This window comes from Chenopodium album, chromosome 9 (assembly GCF_948465745.1).
Source record: "Chenopodium album chromosome 9, dcCheAlbu1.1, whole genome shotgun sequence".
NCBI classification, from domain to species: domain Eukaryota; kingdom Viridiplantae; phylum Streptophyta; class Magnoliopsida; order Caryophyllales; family Amaranthaceae; genus Chenopodium; species Chenopodium album.
The window spans coordinates 62,696,904-62,715,993 of NC_137842.1; the positions used below are offsets into that span (position 1 = coordinate 62,696,904).

At 34.6% G+C, this 19,090-nt stretch overlaps 3 protein-coding genes across 4 annotated transcripts; all 3 read left to right on the forward strand.

The window, feature by feature from the left end:
- Positions 1 to 1,222: 1,222 nt before the first annotated feature.
- Positions 1,223 to 5,101, forward strand: LOC145560087 (uncharacterized). The gene is made up of 6 exons (XM_081621344.1): positions 1,223 to 1,553; positions 1,877 to 2,009; positions 2,554 to 2,657; positions 3,540 to 3,684; positions 3,784 to 3,924; positions 4,010 to 5,101. Exons 1-6 carry the CDS (start codon positions 1,513 to 1,515, stop codon positions 4,919 to 4,921), a joined length of 1,476 nt encoding a protein of 491 aa, XP_081477470.1. The 5' UTR covers positions 1,223 to 1,512; the 3' UTR covers positions 4,922 to 5,101.
- Positions 5,102 to 5,815: 714 nt separating this feature from the next.
- Positions 5,816 to 12,459, forward strand: LOC145560088 (uncharacterized). 2 transcript variants are annotated; one of them, XM_081621345.1, is made up of 9 exons: positions 5,816 to 5,952; positions 8,354 to 8,473; positions 9,201 to 9,292; positions 9,759 to 9,861; positions 10,289 to 10,339; positions 10,482 to 10,623; positions 10,794 to 10,932; positions 11,739 to 11,844; positions 11,964 to 12,459. In XM_081621345.1, the coding sequence occupies exons 1-9, from the start codon at positions 5,817 to 5,819 to the stop codon at positions 12,074 to 12,076; spliced, it is 1,002 nt and encodes a 333-aa protein (XP_081477471.1). In that variant the 5' UTR covers position 5,816; the 3' UTR covers positions 12,077 to 12,459. The 2 variants fall into 2 exon arrangements, with proteins under 2 accessions (XP_081477471.1, XP_081477472.1); XM_081621346.1 differs by having other exon boundaries at positions 9,219 to 9,292; positions 11,964 to 12,454.
- A 1,799-nt stretch (positions 12,460 to 14,258) lies between these two features.
- LOC145560089 (B3 domain-containing transcription factor VRN1-like) lies at positions 14,259 to 16,394 on the forward strand. Its single transcript, XM_081621347.1, has 5 exons — positions 14,259 to 14,351; positions 14,614 to 14,767; positions 14,868 to 15,453; positions 15,585 to 15,742; positions 15,899 to 16,394. The coding sequence occupies exons 2-5, from the start codon at positions 14,654 to 14,656 to the stop codon at positions 16,211 to 16,213; spliced, it is 1,173 nt and encodes a 390-aa protein (XP_081477473.1). The 5' UTR covers positions 14,259 to 14,351; positions 14,614 to 14,653; the 3' UTR covers positions 16,214 to 16,394.
- The last annotated feature ends 2,696 nt before the right edge of the window (positions 16,395 to 19,090 follow it).

Here is a 19,090-nt window from a genome sequence, read left to right on the forward strand (position 1 = left end):
TAGGTTGAAGAAAAAGAATCCAAGTAGTATTAAAAAGGGAAGCATAATTGCAAAAATGATGAACAAGAAGACCAAATCTAAAAGTATAACGTAGGACGACGTTTATAAATAATTTGTGTATATCATATCATATCATATAGTAAGAGATAGAGAAGTAGAGAAGCAGAGCCCCCACCACAACCCTATTCCGCCGGCTACGTAAGTATCAAGCATAACTTAATTAGTTTGTTACAACCCATTGCCTTGCAATCATCCAGCTCATTTCTATCTTTTCGCTTCCTTGCCTTGCATATTCTTTCCCCTATCTTTTTTTTCATCCTTTTCCTCTTCAACTTTATCTTAACCAATAAATATTCTTTGCTAACTGAAATTATATTATAATGGTTATGAATCTTATGATATGTGCAACACTATATGTGAAGCAGTATAACTTATAATTATACTACATACTATGTATTTCGTATTGTATCAATTTAGGAATTCGTGATAAAATCATTGTTATAAATAACTTTGTATCAACTGATATGAAGTATTATCAATCAATAACATATCATTTTAATAATATGAAAAAAAATTGTATACATGAATAAAATTCCATTAAGTTAAGGATATGTTCGTTGACTTCCCTCAATCATCACATACTTGTATAACATTTTATTTAATGTATTTATTATTTTTTGTTACTCCATCATTTCTAGATGTTCGAAATAATAACTAGGATATTTAAACCTAAATTATTCTAGCTTGACCTCAATTGCAATATATACATTCGGTTTTGTGTTAACTATCTATAAATCACTATAATTTTAAAAATAGAATATTTTTTTTGCATAATAAGTCAAATTCTATTTTTATTTCTAAATTTCTAAATACAAGCATTCGAATAAGTTGTCACATTACTATACCAAAAAACTTGTGACAATTTTTTTCCAATGATACCCATAAACCCAATCGATATAGGCCACACTACACCTTAGTACCTTACAAATTGAAACCTCCAAGTTGAGGCAATCACAACAACTTGACATTAGAAATGTTCAAATCATCTCCAACCATGTCCTAATTTCTTACACCCTGTTTTATCATTTTATAACCATATTGTATATTTTTGTATGACTATTACAGTGATAAACCAACTCCCTTATATTCAGATCACCTTTGTTAATAGATTCTCTTGGCCTCTATTTAGCTTTCTCTCTCCTACGTGGCATCCCCCCTCCACCTCAGCTGCTCCTTCTTTCTTTCTCTCTCTCTATAAATTTCATTTTTCTGGGTTATTTTTTCTTCGTCACAGTTCATCAATTATCAGATTCTTTTCCTATTTTTTCTTTTTCTTGATTATTAATTTTTCTGGGTAGAATTTTGTTCTTATCCAAAATTTTACCTCATTCTTTCCGTGACTTGATTGGCTTAAACACAAACAATTATACTTCCCACATTCGAATTTTTCATTCCTTATTTTTCTTTTATATATACTATAATATTCTGAGGAAATCAAATTATTCTGAACAAATGTTGGACGGAATTTTTCGCAGTAATTTCAGAACAAAATGGTATGATTTTTAGAATTATTTTGATACTCTGTTTTTTCTATTGAAATTTGTGGGTTTTTGTGTAGATTTTATCAATGTGATTTTGGGTTTTTCGGGGTTCATATTGATTTCTAGTGAAAGATTTTTCTGAGTTTTCGCTGATTCCTGGTTAAAGATTTTTTCTGGGTTTTCTTTGTTGATTGTAGTTACAGATTTTCATGTTTTCTGGGGTTTTGTTGCTCGTATCAACTAATGCGAATCTGGGTTTAGTTGTTAATGAAGATTTTAATTGCATTGAGTTTCTGAGTATTTCAATTTAATTTTGATTTGTGAATGTTAAACAGCAAATCATTGTTGAGTCGCACAAAAACGCGACTAGAGGTGATAAAGAAGAGACGCAATGCAATGCAGAGGTTTTTGAAGAAAGATATAGCTGAACTTTTGAAAAGCAACCTCGATCGTAATGCCTATGGCAGGGTATCTTCTTATTCTTTCACCTATTATATCGTGATCGAATCTCGTCTACATTATTAACCCTCTATTCTGTATAAGGGTATATGGAACTTGCATGCCATTCTTTTTGTAACGTTTTGAAAATGATTTGTATGCTAAACAATGTTAACTACATTTAAGAATAATAGAGCTAATCATCAGCAATTCAATGATTGTATTTAATGCAAAATAAACTTTAGGTAGATAATTAATAGTAACTTACTTTCATTAAGCACAAGCTTGTTAATTTTATATACAAGCACCTTGTTATATGGTGAGTGCTAACATGCCCCATGTCATGTTGAGCGACTTATAAAAAATATGATCAACATTCCTACAGAAAACTGGAGTGAGCTTTTTAGCTTTTTTATGGAGTCGTCTCGAATGGGCAAATGTTTTATCTATGGTAATTCTTAATGTTTTGGATATTTCTTGGTGTGATCTTCATTCAAATGTACTAGTCGTACCTACGTAATGATATTTAGGCATGACATACGACTTACGTGTCATATTATTTCTGTTAATGTAGGCGGAAGGGCTATATGTCGAGTTAAACCTGTCCTTGTGTTACGGGTACGTAGAGCAATGTTGCACCTGCGTCATCGAAAATCTCAAGGAAATGCACAGGCAAAGGTATCATTTGCATTTGGTGAATTGTGATCATAATGTCTATTTCTTTGTATACTATGGTACTGCTATTTTTTTTTTTTAGATAGAAGACTTTTATGATATTTCAATATCATGTCTACAACTACCAAGTTATGATTGTGATTGGCAAGCATGTGTTCTCTTCATTAAGGAGAGTTTACTCATAAACTTTAATTGTTTTACCAAGTATTTCAGCTATAAAGTAATATGTAAAGTCAAATTGGTCTTAGTTTTTTAGAGAATTTGTAAAGTCAAATAGGTTGTTGAAGTTGTGGGTAGCAATCATATCAACTGCCTTTCATTTTGTTTTGACCCCAGAATAATTAATTCCCTCTTTGTATTTTAGTTATATGAGGAAGAATATCTAATATTCCTTGAGGTATACAGATACTGATGGTAACATTACTAGCATATATTTCGTACTAATTTTAGCCGTCTATTGTCACTTGTGTTGTAATATAATAGTGGTCCTGATTTTGTTATACGTCGTTTATGAAGGTTGAGACAATATGACAACTAATTTCAAATGGAGGGAGTATAGAGGTTTTAACTTTGAAAATGGATTAGATGGTATAGTTTGTAAACTCACCTAACATTTAAACCACATGTAATTGTTTAGACCATGGGACATTATGCTTGCTATAGGATTTGCAAACGGTACATTTGATATACAGAATGAAATTAAATAAACTGTGCTATATGGATTATGAAAGTACAAGTCTTTAAATCTAGAGATAACACTGAAGAGGGCCTAAGACTTTTCCCTTAATTGCAAGGTCATTTCTATATTGTGCTTATGTTCATCTGTTTGCTTAAGAATAGCGTTACATACCACAGTTGTATTGATATCAAGTGCTTTTTCTGCAGTGAGTGCCCTGAAGAATGCAGAGTTGCCGTGGCATCTTTGATACACGCTGCAGCTAGATTTTCTGATCTGCCTGAATTGCGTGAGCTAAGAAATTTATTCTATGATAAATATGGTAAAGCATTAGAGCCATTCACCAGTAAAGAGGTATTTTTGATAGCCTTACTGCTGATATGGCTTTAAGTAAATTGGGTCTGTCTGTAATTCCATACCTGATCGTTTGTATGAAATTTATAATATGGTTAGTTCACGGAGAACTTATTGTCGAGACCTCCTTCAACACAAATGAAGCTGCAATTGATGCAAGAAATAGCACAAGAATTCTCCGTGCCATGGGATCCTGTACAATTGGAGCAGCAACTGCAAAGTCCTAGCCTTCCTACTCAAGTAAGTTGGTTTACCACAAGGTTTCATGTATGAGTACCTGCTAATTCTAGGCCACTATTTCTCATATAATGCCAATCATTTTCAGGCAAAACCTGCAAAAACTGCTTCTGTAAATGGGGATAGTGATAGCCAAACATTGTTCAGAAACAAGTCTACCACAGATCTTGTGAAAGGAAAACAGGTTGATAATGTCAAACAGAATAATGAAGAGCAGACTCTTCCAGTTAAATCCAGAAGGCGCAATTCTTGCACAGGACTGAAAGAAAACATTGCAGAGGAATCACAGGAAGAAAATAGCATGCAAGAAGAAAAAATTCCAAACAATGCTTATAGAAAGCCGTTCACTAATAGAATAATTCCTGCTCCGTACATCAAATCCAGTAATAATACAGACGAAGATAATAATCAGAAGAATGAGGTTGATGACGTGATTGGCACAACTAAAGCTAGACCAAGATCAGTGAGAACAAAGTTCTTAAAGCCATCAACAAGCACTGCGAGCACAACCAGAAATGCTGAGCATGAGATTGATCCAAGGGGTAGCTTAAGTGCGAGGGTCACAGATTTAAGGAGACACGATCTTGATCTGGATGATGATGACGCAGAGGAAGAAGCAAAACTTGATAAGTTTTTGACTCAATTCGGAAAAAAAAAGGTACCTGAAAGTGCTGCAGCTGCTCTAAGAAAAGAAGATAGTGGAACACCAAAATCTGAGCTGCCTCCACCTCCAGGTAGACGAAGATACTTTTTTTCTGAGCCTGATCAGCCTGCATCTCCACAAATTAAGGAAGCAAACGACAGTCAAAGGAAACCGGACAAGAGTATATCTCTTCAACCTGATCAGCAGCAGTCTGAATCGCTTAAAACTTCTATTAGACACGTAAGATCTTCTTCATATGTCAATGATGGGCATGTGCATCCGAGGATGCCAGAATTCGACGATTTAGCAGAAAGGATAGCTGTCCTGAAAAATGTACAAGGTGATTTTGAATTGTAATAAAAAGATGCTGGTCCTTTCACCTATAAAAACTTCTAGTTTGTTAAAATCTTGTTTTACACAGTTGTAGGAAGAATTATACTAGTCTTTGGTTCTCTGTAAAAAAATTTTTTTTCTGGGTTCTGAACTGTGTAAATTTGCTTAATTCAGTTCAATAAAATCCATGCAGATGGGCATTATATGAAAGTATTAATACTAACAGTGCAGTGTTTCATTAAGATATATATAATTTTACTAGTTCATTATTCATACAATTTGTAATTACATACTTACATGTAGCATATATATAAGATTTGAACCGCGTCTTATACTCTTATACATCATTGCGAAGTTTCCATAACAAAAAGAAGGGCTCAAAACTATTTTGAGCTAAGCCTTAGCTCGCCCTTTGGCTTCACTGCTTCAACGTTAAGAGTTAGATTGAACAAACCATCAGTAAATAAAATACTAGTACAAGTTTTTTTTTTTTGACAAGAAATACAATTGAGTTTGACTCTTTAAACTAATTAAGATTAAAATATTTAGCATAAAGGCTTAGGGCCTGTTCATATTTACTTATTTTCAGTTCAGCTCTAATCTGTTCAGTTCAGTTTTATGCATTTTAATTTTTCAGTTCAGTTCAGCTCCAATCAGTTCAGTTCAGTTCAGTAAATATGAACATGCCCTTACTTATAAGCTAAATGTTGGGTCATTTGATCATTTCGGTATATAGCCCGTGTTATATTTACTTGAGACGAGTATTTATTAAACTTAAATTATTGTTGCTAAGCTGAATTACCAGTATTTTTTTTTACTGAATACTGAAGTATATACTCGAGGACAAGTTTATAAGGTTGATAGTTGATATATATGAGGGGTTATATTGGTGGTTTCAGCAATAAAATTGCATAAACGAATGGAAGAACACAAAGACGAAAGTGCAAATATATCTATGGCGGAAAATGAGGAGGTGATGAGCGAAGTTCATCTGGGTTGCCCTGCTAACTTCTCTGGTCCTTACACCTCTCACTTCACATTCTCTCTCCCATTTGGTAATCCCTAATTTCTATCTTCTTCGTTTCATTCATCTCTTCTTACTGTTTCTATGCTATTATCGCCTTTAATTTGCGTTTTGTGTCGTGAATTCTGTTGGGGATTAATGTTTAAGTTTGTTTGGATTGAGTGTTTACTACTTTTGGTTTGTGTTTTTATTTTAAATTTACTGAATTTAGCTTGATTTTCATCATGTATGAGTTTTTGGCTGTTGTTTATAATGTTACTCGAATTGGGTATTCGTGTGATACATGGCATTGTTTCAGACCCGTTTAATTTGTGAAAAAATCCAACACCAAGTGTCGTAGGATTCATACCCATGTCATAGTGTCAACACAGGAACATTAGATCAAATGACAAGTTTGAATTGAATGACGCGCTATGTTGGTATGAGGGAGGGATTGAATTGCTAGCTAATAATGAATCTGTAAAATGACTTAGGGAATAGGCTTTTATTCATTTATAATGTGGTACAATCAACTAATTAGGGGCCTAGATTGATGAATTTATTTCAATTTAGCTTGGGATAATCAACTGTCTATTTGAGGCATTACTTATTTTCTATCATCTGTGGAAAGATTTGATTCACAAATAGTGGAGTTTGTTAGAGAAAAAGCATTGTGCATTATAAGGTACAAGTGTAGTAGGCACTATTGACTTACAGGAAAACCTTGATGAGAGGGAAACAAGTAATTGTGGTCATCAGAAGAAAATTTGGGAGGGAATGTTATAGACTATTCAGTTGTTCTGCAAATTGGAAAATTAAGTCCGTAAATATAAGTGTCGTGAATCTTGTGACAAACTTATTACTTCCTATGCTTCTTGGATTTGATCATTGATTCAATGGTGTTAGAGACTGGCCTTATGACAAACTTATTAATTCTTGTTACTCAGACTTGACCATTTGTGTAGAGACTAGTGTGTATTTGATATAAATCTAAGGGTTGTGAATCTTATGACAAACTTATTACTTCCTATGTTACTCGGACTTGACCATTTGTGTTAGAGATTGTTATGTATCCGAATTTTGGGCTATCTGTTTGTATGAAAAAGTTCCATGTTTTGTTTCAAAATGAAGTGTCAAGTATCCATGACCATACCCATGTCAGAGTGTTGGATCTGACAGGGGTGCTTGTGAAGAAACTAAGAATCTGAGTAAGATAGATTCATTATTACTTGCGTGGTAAGTGTTGTAAACTTGTAACATGTAGCTAACAAACACAATCAGTTGTGACCAATGAAATCAGCTCTCCCTGCAAAGTAGTATATATATCATTCAGTTAAGTATTTTTTTTCTAATCTCACATGAGTACATGACTCCTTTTTTTTAATTTATACTTCTGCAACCCGGATGGTACCAAATTATTTGCTGACTTTATCCAAAATGTTCGTACAGAGTCCATAGATTTCTTGTTTGTTTCAGGGACTATATTAAGGAGCCAGAACTTGACCCAGGTGTCTCTTTGGTCATCTTTCACAACATCATTTATACTGATTTATTGTGCCACTCAGTCACTGACAAGCCCTGGGGTTTTTGTTTATATGTCTGAGGATATTTGGGGCTCTGTTGACATCCTCTGTAGTCAGCAGGCCCTAGTGTTTATTTAATGCTTGATTAGATTCAAGCCAATTTTTTTTGATGTGGAAAGGAAATTAGGTTAGGCCCTTTTTTCGGGCCAACCTAAAGTGATTGAATCCAGGCCATGGTACCGAAACAAGGATTTTTGAATGTCATCCAAACTAATTTCAGAATGATTGCAATTATTTGTCATTGGAACAAATCCTACGCTGAAATAGGCAAACAACTAGGGTTGAAATAAGACTTATTGAGAAGCAGCTATTTTTAAATCCAAAGCTTTGGAGAGACTAGAGCAAATGGGAAGCTAGGGAATGGTTGAAGGTGAACATATTAAAAAAAAAAAAAAAAAAAAAAAAAAAGGCCACATGCTCTTCTCAGCTTTCGCAGTATACCTAATGGCACTAGTAACCTGTAGAGAAAACTTGACGAGATAGAGGACATTAGGTATTATAATAGGTTGTTCAGTTCAGTAATACAGAAAAAGTCCTTTTTATGTTGCAACCACCGTATTACATTGAAGTTGCACTTGTAGCTAATAAACACATCAGTAGCTATGCTTTGAGCCTATGACCATACTTTGCTGGAAATGGACAAAGCTCATAGAAGTTACATATTGAACAAAAATAATTAGCTGTTAGATACTGTGTCGATAGAAGTAACTCTTTTCTGCACCATCAATTTTATAGTTGATTTTCGCATTGAACCCTCTTCAGCCTGCATTTTGGTGGAGCCTCAATGGTCGCTTATTCGTGCTCTTTCGTCTTAACTGTTAACTGGAAGAATTCCACCCATTAAGTTTCTCTTGTTTTTGAGTGTTATAGGAGATGAGCTCACCGGGAGTAGACATGGTGACCATGTCAAAGAAGAATCTAGTTCTCCAGAGCAAACTATTGATTTAGATGAAGATGGTGATCTCATTGTAGCTCGACGAACACGAACCAGTAAGTCAAAGCATGTCCACATTTATCATCCTCCTTTATCTGTGATTTTTCTCCTTTATCCACTTTTACTACTTCTGACATTTTTGTAAGGTAGTGACCAGACTTTTGAGCTTACCCTGGTGCTTAATGATCAATATCTAACCAAACCAGTCTTTAAAACTTAAATTTTCGAAAAGTCAATTTCATTTGTTATTTGTTGTGTTACATTGTCAACTAATTTCTTAAAGCTCACTCTGTTATATTTTGTGTCATATTGTCAAGTAAAGTATCTGTTGCTATTATGCCTGAAATGCCATTTTGATATGTGCCTTGTTCTAACATATCATGGAATGATTTGGCTTTAGGTCAATGGTCAGAAGTTAAATAGTGTCGGTTCAATTGTTTTCTGCTTTTAATATTAGAAATCTTGTGAGTGGCTTTAATTGCTGTAATTTTCCTTAAATATCATGCTTGGAAAAAATTGGAGGGAAGGAGAGGGAAAAGAAGATGGGGGAATGGAAGAAGTATGCTAGATCTTTCTTTCCATGTCTTTCTAGCAATGGAAAGATCTGGATTTTGAAGAGGAGAAGAAAAATGGATCCCTTTATTGCCCTTCCCATTCCCTAATTTATATTTGTATCAGATTAAGGGATATTGTATCCTCGACTCCTTTCCTTCTGAATTCACTCATCTAGATACATTGCAAGTTACCAATCTTACCATACCTATGATTTCTGCTTGTTTGAAGAAATCTGTTTTTGTGCAGAACAATCTTACCACACTGGTGTTGTCAGCATTCAGCACAATATTACATCAACCATTCCAAGTGTGGGTCTGCAGGTGACTGTCCAATTCACTCAAACTAAAATATAAGAAAGATAACTAAGGATAAGATGAAATGAAAATCTATTTATGTGTTCAAGCATTCAAGATTTCAAGCCATATGCAGCTATAAATATTTATGCTGAAAGCAGTACACAATTTGTCAGTAGTGTATGTGTGTTACACTGTTACTATTTGTATCATTATGCTCCAACAGTTGCATACTTGCATGTAGTTCATGGCAATGATGTAGTCAAATTTGGAACACGATTTAGTAGTTCACTTACACAGCTCATGAGAGTTTTATATGACTATATCAGTGAAAGAATTTATAGCTTTTCATACACCATTTATCGACTTTACTCTTTTTGGGTTTCATGCATTTTACAGCTATTGTTATTATTATTATGAAAATGTTGAATACGAATGAAATTATAAGTGCCTTTCTAGACTGTTAGCTTTTTCTATAAATTTCCCTTTTCAGGTTTGGAGGGCCGAATTGATATTAGCAGATTATGTATTGCACAAGATGTCTTCTTCGTCTGTATTCAATGGTGTTGTTGCTGTTGAACTTGGTGCTGGCACAGGTAATGTTCTCTTATATGATGTGTTCATCATGATGACGTAAGAATTGGATGTGCAAGTCAAGCTTTTAGTTGTAAAAAGGATCTTGAATACTTCATCTTTTCCATAATGTTTATCTTATTTGAATTGAGAAATGAATGAGATTTATCAAAGGTTATGCATTAAAACAGAGTAAAAGTTCCGAAAGTGGGACATCCATCTTGAAACATTTTATAAGGAAAAGGAGGAACATCATAAAACTGAGGAAATAGTATAATTAAAGTTTACCTTGATGATGTTGGAGCCCTTGGGCAAACTATAACTCTACACATTCTAACATGCTTAAAAATTCTATGAATCTGGATTTAAATGTGTTATGTGAAGCTGATGCTGGTAACCTAAAGAACCCTTATTCATTGTTTCACAGGATCCTGATTCTGTCTTTGTCAGGATTGGTTGGTATATTAATTGCACATGTTGCGAAGGCTGTATTCATAACAGGTAATTTTAATTAAATTGCTACTCAAGCTGCATTTCATGTCCTGAAAGTCTGGATCGAGATTATGCAATTTATTAATTGTTATGCAAAATCTTGTGCACTATATGTGCTACTAATGATGCACTGTATAATAACCATTCCTAGACCATGGCATTGAAATTCTCGACAACTGTGCAAGGAATGCTCACATCAACTCTGGATTGTTTGGAGGTGAATCTCCAGTCAAAGTACGAGAGCTTGATTGGCAGAAACCATGGCCACCTTTGGATTTGGATTCTGGAGTAAGGTAGAGAAAACCATATTGTTTATCCCTCTCTGGAGTGACTGGACTTTTCATTGTAGATTTAATTTCCCTTTACATTAGAGAGGGTCATCAGAATCCTCCTCATTTGTGTTAACATATATTTTTCAGTGGGAAGGGCATGCTTATTTACAGTAGTAAAATATTCCATTCAGGTATTCCTGGACATCTGCTGAGGTTGAAGAAGTTAATAGAGCATCTGTGCTGTTAGCTGCAGATGTGATATATAGTGATGAGTTAACTGATGCCTTTTTCAGTGTTCTGCAGAAGATCATGTGCCAACATTCTAAAAAGGTATTTAAAATAAATTGCTGTGCTGTATGCTAAATTCCAAAAACTTTTTAATTATAAATTTATGGCAATTTATTTTGAATCAAGGATGATTTTTAGTAGACCACCTTTTTTTAAGTCTAAAAGGAGGTGTAAAGACCTTTAATGACACTCCTATCCTTTGGACTTTGGAGCATTCTTCAACTCTTAGTACTTATGTGGTTGACATGTATAAAACAAAGTACGTGGAAAAGTGTGGAGTTGTTTGGTTGGCAAAAACATATTTAATCACTTTATAGGAAACCCCTGTTTCCCTAGGTAATGGAACTTCCAGTGGCCAGTCAAACAGTATATTGCACTTTCAAGGAAATGGAACTACACAGGATCGGACAACAAACTTTCTTAAGATACTACCTCCTACTCTCCTAGACCTCCGATTTGGGACTCAACTGTTTGGCCCTTGGGTTGTGCAACAAACTTTTCATTAAAGTGCCGAAATTCTGCTTCTTAAACAATTTATGTGCCTCCTTACCTTTCAATACCTCTTGCAATTGAATCTGAGGCTGGGATTTATTACTAGTGGTGTTGATGGGCTTTGTATCAGCCTGCTTAGTAAACAGCATGTCGTTCTGGCACTTCAATTTTGCTCAACCTATGATAGGATCCAAACTATGTCGTGGATTATTGTTGTTTTGGCAGTATTAAACTATAGTAATGCTTAGCAGGAAATCGAAGATCTTTCATAATTTTCTTCAACATTTTTTACAACTTCCTATAGCCTCATTGAAAGAGAGTTTCATCTATAATGAAGTAGATATTTTGCTCCTCAGGTTCTGTATCTTGCGTTGGAGAAGCGCTACAATTTCAGCTTGCATGATCTTGATGTTGTTGCCAATGGGTACTCACATTTCCTTAGCTTTTTGAGGAACGAAAAGGGTTAGTTATAAATCACATTTCAATTATGTTATAACCTTGTTCTTAATTCTTGTATGGTTTGACAAGCATTAGTTTTGTAATTGGATAACATGAAAGCCTCACAAATGTATCTTTTCCAGGTTTTACTGGCAAGCGTATCGATCTTTCAGAAATTCCTCAATATGTACAAGAGTATGAGAGAGGAAAAGATGTCGAGCTCTGGGAGATAAGTTATGTTGACCATAAATGTTAAAGAACTGAAGTTTGCTTGGTTATCTCCTACTGAACGATGCAGCCTGTACACGAAAGAGATACGTAATGAGTGTATGAGTGTTGAATATTTACTGGTTTATTCTTTAGTTACCTTCCTATAAGCTTTTCATTTTCCTAGTGTGTTGATTATGATCCTTATGGAATTACTATTTGGAGTATATACATCTGTTTCCTGGGTCCAAAAATAGTGAAATAAGATGTATGTGTGGCTTCAAAATGAGTGCATTTTTGGCTATATGATTCAACTTTTATATAGTGGAGTGTACGTAATTTTATTACAGTAATAATTAGTGTGTATTAATGCTAGAAAATATGGGTGCCAATACTTTTCATATACAATTGCAGATGTCAGAAGAAATTGAAAACAAAACAAGCATATTTAGAAGGCCTTAATATAATACTATGTATAATCGTATAAAGGTTTTTGTTATATGTAAACCGACTAGCTACATATAATCATCAATGTATTCCTAAAAATCAATATCAATCCATTAATCCATTACCTTAAAGGGGATTAAATTTCTAATAATTATCTCTTGAAGTAATTAAGGAAAAAAGGGATTAAATCTACTATTAATCCATTCCCTTAAAAAGTAGTGATGCGTTGTAAACTTGTAATCAAGTTTAATCCAACTTAATGGTTCGTAAGTAACAGCATTTTAAACATTGCCAAAAATCCCTCCATGACAACTCACTCTGTCAGTTCTATTTTAACTCTCATATCCCTTAATCAGCAAAACACAACTATGCCCATCTCCTTCAGTAATCATCCTTCACATTGCTTTTTCGCTCACCACCATTATTCTCTTATTGGAGAATTCTATGCAGCTCCAAAAGAACTTGAGCTAGAAAACTTTTTTGTGGTATTGTTGATGCTCTTAAGAGATTAGTGAAGCCTTTCAGTTTTGTGCCGGTTAAGCCTACAACTCCTGTAAGTGTAAGTTGACAGTTCTGCTGCTAGATTTTTTTTTTTGTCTTTCGTTTTTGTTAATCTCTTTTAGATTGTTTTATGATCTAGCTGTATAATAATAGAGATTAATATGACTTCAAGTTTCTGCTTGGACTAAATTGTGTTTATTGCTTCGTTTAGGTTCTCTTATGCGTGTAAAACTGTAAATCCTTATGTTATCTTGTTACTTCTTTCTGTATGAGTGCAAGACTACTTATTATGCAGAAGTTTTTTCTGAAATGCACTTGAAAATCCCTTTGGCTTGTCTAGACGTTTGTTTGATTTAACTGCACTTGAAAATCCCCTTGGCTTTGTCTAGACGTTAATGTACTTTGTTAAGTTATGATACTTTCCATTTTTCATTCTTTAGATCACTTTTTTTGTGATTTAAACTATTTGTACATCAGAAAATGAGACACCAAAGGAGAACATGCCACTATTTGTATATTTCTTATGATTGAAACGAGGAAAGATCACCTCTGACTGAGGAATGAGGCTAATTTTCCTTATTAAAAACAATCCTTCTTTGTTTTTGTGATTCGCGTGTGAATTGTACTTTGAAAGTATTTGTATCCTATACTTTGTATTTGTGAGAGTTACATAATTGGCATGACATCCCACCCTTAATGCATCAGCTCTTCATTTTCAAAATAATGCTTAGGTTGGTAATAAGCTGTCTATTAACATGCTTGAAAAGGCTCAACAGAGTTCCTGTGAGTATTTCTAAGTTAATTTATATGATTCATATCGCTTGTTACTTGCAAGTTTTCTTACAGGGTTTTGACATTGTTCTTATATGTATTATTATAAGCTGAAAAAAAGCGAAAAAAAATTGTTGCATATACATTCACATACATTGGTAGATGCCTAACATAGGAAATTGGCAAATTGCATAATAACCAAGGAAACTAAGTCTAAGAAGCCCCTATTTTTTTTTTTCATAAAAAATATAAGAAGAAATAAACCATTACAGTGAAAATTAGTTTAATGTCGTTCTCAGGTTTTAAATAAATAGACCCTCCATATATCATTGTTAAACTTCCCCAAAATTCCCTCCTCTACACTTCTGTGATTCTTTCCTTTTCTGCTATCTCATTGACTTGAGCAGTTGAGCTTTACAAAACTGGCAAAAACTTTACCTATGCCCATTTAATCATCCTAGTCATTTTTCTATCTTCTCCATTTATCTCATCAAAATATTTGTATGCTGCAACTTCTGTAGAACTGTAACATAGCTAGAAGAAGCTGAGCATGAGCCAACTATTGTGCTTTCTTTTAATTTTTCTCAGTTACCAAGCGTCTTAAGGTACTTTTGTCCTTTATTTTTCATTATTTGTTGTTGGATTGAGAATCTCCATGGTTTGTTAGACTCTTTTTATCAGATTAAATAGACAGAGTTGAGTCATGATCTCTCCTGTTGTCATTAAAATTTAGATCAATGTTTTCGTACAAACACATTAGAGGATCCACTGTGTCATCCTTCAATTTCAAGAAGTATTTTTTTTTTTAAAATCTGAATGCCTTTTTTTTTTTTTTTTTTTTTTTTTTCCTTTTGTTGGGTGTCTCAGGTGGTTGATAATTTGAAGGGCATTTTGAGTTAAAAGCAAAATGACACATGTTTGTGAAACTTGTAAGGCTTTAGAGGAGGACAAATATTGGAATGAGATTTCACGGAAGCACCGGTTTTTCAAGTTGATGATTGGTAATTTTGAGCAACAGCTGGTAAGTTAACACACCTGATAGGCCTAAAGGAATTCCTATGGTTAATACTGTAGTCATATATTAGTTCTAACACAGTTGATTTTTGATAAAATTTCTGCAGCGAATTCCTAGGAAATTTGTTGAATGCTCTAAGGCAGACCTTTCAAGCTCTTGCACTCTAAGAGGTCAAAGTGGGAATATATGGAAAGTTCAAATACAAAAAACTGAGAAAGATGTCCTGTTTGCAGATGGTTGGGGTAACTTTGTGACTGATCATGGTATTAAGTATGGTTTTTTCTTGGTCTTTAGCTATGTTGGAGACTCCTCTTTTGAGGTATCGATTTTTGATGCTACTGGATGCGAGGTAGAAGGTTCACACTTCACAAGGAATACAAACATGTCCTTGAACACTACTTGTAGAAGCCTCTTACACGTGGAGAACGATGAATCTAAAGGTGACAGAACATTACAAGCTGATATTGATGACTCTGTAGAAGTAATTGCAGTGGAAGATGAGGAACATGATTCAGATTCTTCATCTCAAGAAAACAATTTCAGAGGTAGTAAGAGTTCAAAATGTAAAGATGCAGATAACAGGACTGAGATAGTACATGAAGAAGAAGATCTGGAATCATTATCTGATTCATCTCATAATGTGAAGCGCTTTCATAATCTTAGTCTGAATGTGAGAAATAGAGCATGCCAAGGTATAAAATCTATCACACATTTTCCAACAAGAATTTGTGTATAATTGCAATCAATGCTATTATGATTAGTTCATTTGTTTGATAACTATATATATCTCTAAGTTATGCAACTGTAAGTTAATTATTTGCAGCGAGACAACCTCAAAAGTATTACAAATCAAACAGGCGGAAGGTTACAGAGCAAGAGAAACAAGGTGCACTTAGCAAGGCCATTAGTCATATGAGTAAGAGACGTCATATGATTGAAATTGTGATGAAGTGTACACATGTTTATCGCGGCTTTCATCTGGTATGGCATCCTTATACACCTTGTTTTTCGTAGTAATTAAGGATCTAATCTAAGAAGAGTGACATAATCATCATAACCATTTTACTACTCTCAATGTAAAAGTAGAACATCTTTTAATAATCAAATCTAAGCTACTTTGGTTTACTATGGCTGCAGACCATCCCTAAAGAATGGGCTGTAAAACACTTGCTTCAGAAGTCTGATCATGATGTCATACTCCGGGTTCCAGGAGTAGAGGAGAGCTGGACGGTGGGATGCAGATGGACACCTTCGCAATGTCAGTTCAGACCAGGGTGGTCGACTTTTGTTTTTGAGAACAATCTCGAGGAGCATGATGTTTGTGTATTTGAGCTGCTTCAGAAAGGAGATTTGAGTAACAAGAAAAGTTCTGTCTTTGATGTTCACATTTTCCGGGTTGTTAAAGAAGTAGTTCCCTTGACTGTGTTGAGAGGCATTAAATATAGCGTCTAATGTAATTGTAAGTTCTGACTATCTAACATGAGTTTATTTTCTAAGATAAGTACTGCAATCTAGAGCATACAACATGTAGACTTAAAACTTATTTTCTAAGATAAAATGCAGACTTCTGTATTACTATGTATGCAATATTGCATTCTTCTCTATAATAATATTATATGATATGTATGACTTGTACAAGGTTTCTTACAGGGTATCGATTCAAGCTTATTCTAGTAGCAAATTTTTTTTTCATTTTTCTTCCATTGATCTCGATTCGACAAAAGAATGAATCTTTACAACCAAAAGCAATGTAATTTGTTTTAATTAATCTGATAAATGAGATCTGGAAGTTAACTTAGTTGTGTTTTTCTCACAATTAGTGGGTTGTGGGAGTGACAAGAGCCTTCTAGGCAAGGCTTGAAACCCTCCCTTTAAAGCCACTTTTAAAAGTACAAAACAAAAAAGGAAAAATAAAGATAAGATGAAAGCTTTAAAATGGGAGAACAAAAGGGAGTCTTTTACTTATGTGATGATCAGATCTTCTCTGACAACATTGAGTTTTTGTAGTTTTGGGTCTCAATTTAATTATTTGATGGTACCACTTGCACATGTTATTTTTCCTTCTTTAGATTTGATATTGATGCAATAGAAACAATTTGTCATAATTTTGAAATCCACTTGTTGAATGATTGGGGAGGTGGTTGTATATTGAGGTTTTATTAACTAGCTAAACTACTTCGTGAAATATTTAAGCTCACTTCGAATCATTCACGAGCTTGGCTCAACATATTTTTACTTGTCAATCTCGTGAATAGGTCAAAATGTGTGTAATATAGCTATTGACACCGAAATTTCGTTAATTATTAGGTGTCAGATATATGTAAATAAAAAGATAATATCAAAAATTATAAGATATTTATCTTCTGAATCTCATAGATTATTATCTTTTACTCTACGACTCTCTATATAAAGAGGGTCGAATCTAGGGTTTAATGAGGTTCAGATGGAATAAGTCACAAAGACCCATCTCCTCCCTACTACCAAACATTGTAGGTACATAGTATGGATTTAAGCCGACAAGGCCCGGTACTATAAACATATTAAAACCCCCTTTGGAGAGAGGAATCAAGAGATCTACGAGAGTTATAATCCACAAACTATCAATGAAAATATTGTTCCCGTATATTTTTCTACCTCTTTAATTATATATTGCAGATTTGAATTTTTATGGTTTACAAATTGGCACGCTCGGTGGGACAATTTTCGCTCTTCATCTCCACTCTTCAAGTATCAAAACTTGTAGATTTAATGGGGGCATACCAAATTTGCTTTCAAATTCTACAGGAAAATTTCGAGACCAAGTTGCATCCGATATCAAATCTCCACAACAGGTCCCGAGGGGGCATTTGTTGACACCGAAATTTCGTTAATTATTAGGTGTCAGATATATGTAAATAAAAAGATAATATAAAAAATTATAAGATATTTATCTTCTGAATCTCATAGATTATTATCTTTTACTCTACGACTCTCTATATAAAGAGGGTCGAATCTAGGGTTTTGTAGGAGTTTATAGGTACTACGCAGCGGAAAAACATGAATCATATTCAATCAAGTACCAATCCCAAGAATCACATGCATAACACACAAGACACATAATCATACCTTTGACGCGTGAATTCCACGAAGCTATTCGACAGGCAAATCAGGGAGAGAATAGAGCCCCAAGCGTTGCTCCTCTACTTAGTCCACGAGATTCGAACGAGCCGTCCACCAATACTAGATTGGTCGAGTGATTGAGGAAAATCGCGATCACCACCTTTACGGACAACCGACCACCGCACGAACCACCACCACCACGACACACCACCGGCGCCTAGGAGGAGGAGAAAGCCGTGTGAGAGAGAGGACTTTGAGAGGGGTTGGGTTTCGTGTTTGCTAATTAGGGTTTGATCACACTGATCAGTTAATTGCTTCCTTACTGCAAACCTAGGCACCTAGTCTATTTATAATCTCATTATAATTAGACTAGGGCACGAAGCCCAAAACTCCTTCTAATCCACTACATGGCCGGCCACCTAGAGTGATGAGGCCCATGATGGGCCTCGTCCTCTAATGCTCGATCTAGCCCCTTTGTGTGACCTTATAGGATCCGTCCAATTGGGCTTTGGGCTATTTTACTAGTCCAAAGATCGTTAGTACCTCTAGCTATGGCAAAACGACGACCCAAATGTACGAACTTAATTATCTCCATAATTTGATCCAATTATATATCTAGTAATTGCACACGACAAAGACATAACTCCTTCAATCTCCCACTTGTCTGAGACAAGGGTGCAATATTCAAATTCCTTAAGTCAATATATGTGTCGATTTGATAATATGATTGCATCACATGTCGAGATCATATTAATCTACAAATCGTTTCTTGAAATCTGAGTTAGAATTACAAAACGAAATTATTACTGTGTAATGCATTTGAACGCGGCCACGTATTTTCTGAATTCTCCCTCTTCAAGCGGTCATGACACATTTCCTAATTTAATAGGTAGACTCTATCCAATCTTGTGGTAACATGACTCCCACTCAACTTCTGAAATAACCGGGAAACACCCTTTATAATCTCCAGTTACGGCTAGACGTTTGAGTGTACCACAGTCACAACATCCATTGAATGGAATCAATGTTCCACTCATGTCAAAGGAATCCACTAATATATACGGAAGCTCTATACTTGAACTTCAAAGTAGGTCAATAGTTCGATCATGCATCATTCATGCATATCCAAGTGATTGACCGAGCATCACTATGCCCCTATAGCCCATGAAACTGCGCTATCCAATCATTCTTACATGCTAGTTCATTTATTGAAATCATTTATGTCCACTT

Excerpts from the sequence above, each read along its gene's own strand:
- LOC145560089 (XM_081621347.1), top strand. The coding sequence starts at position 14,654 with ATGACACATGTTTGTGAAACTTGTAAGGCTTTAGAGGAGGACAAATAT. Across the intron at positions 14,768-14,867 it reads GTAATTTTGAGCAACAGCTG|CGAATTCCTAGGAAATTTGT; the intron begins GTAAGTTAACAC and ends AAATTTCTGCAG. Across the intron at positions 15,454-15,584 it reads GAGAAATAGAGCATGCCAAG|CGAGACAACCTCAAAAGTAT; the intron begins GTATAAAATCTA and ends AATTATTTGCAG.
- LOC145560088 (XM_081621345.1), top strand. The coding sequence starts at position 5,817 with ATGGAAGAACACAAAGACGAAAGTGCAAATATATCTATGGCGGAAAAT. Across the intron at positions 8,474-9,200 it reads AGCTCGACGAACACGAACCA|AAATCTGTTTTTGTGCAGAA; the intron begins GTAAGTCAAAGC and ends GCTTGTTTGAAG. Across the intron at positions 9,862-10,288 it reads TGAACTTGGTGCTGGCACAG|GATTGGTTGGTATATTAATT; the intron begins GTAATGTTCTCT and ends TGTCTTTGTCAG.
- LOC145560087 (XM_081621344.1), top strand. The coding sequence starts at position 1,513 with ATGTTGGACGGAATTTTTCGCAGTAATTTCAGAACAAAATG. Across the intron at positions 2,658-3,539 it reads AAGGAAATGCACAGGCAAAG|TGAGTGCCCTGAAGAATGCA; the intron begins GTATCATTTGCA and ends CTTTTTCTGCAG. Across the intron at positions 3,925-4,009 it reads GTCCTAGCCTTCCTACTCAA|GCAAAACCTGCAAAAACTGC; the intron begins GTAAGTTGGTTT and ends AATCATTTTCAG.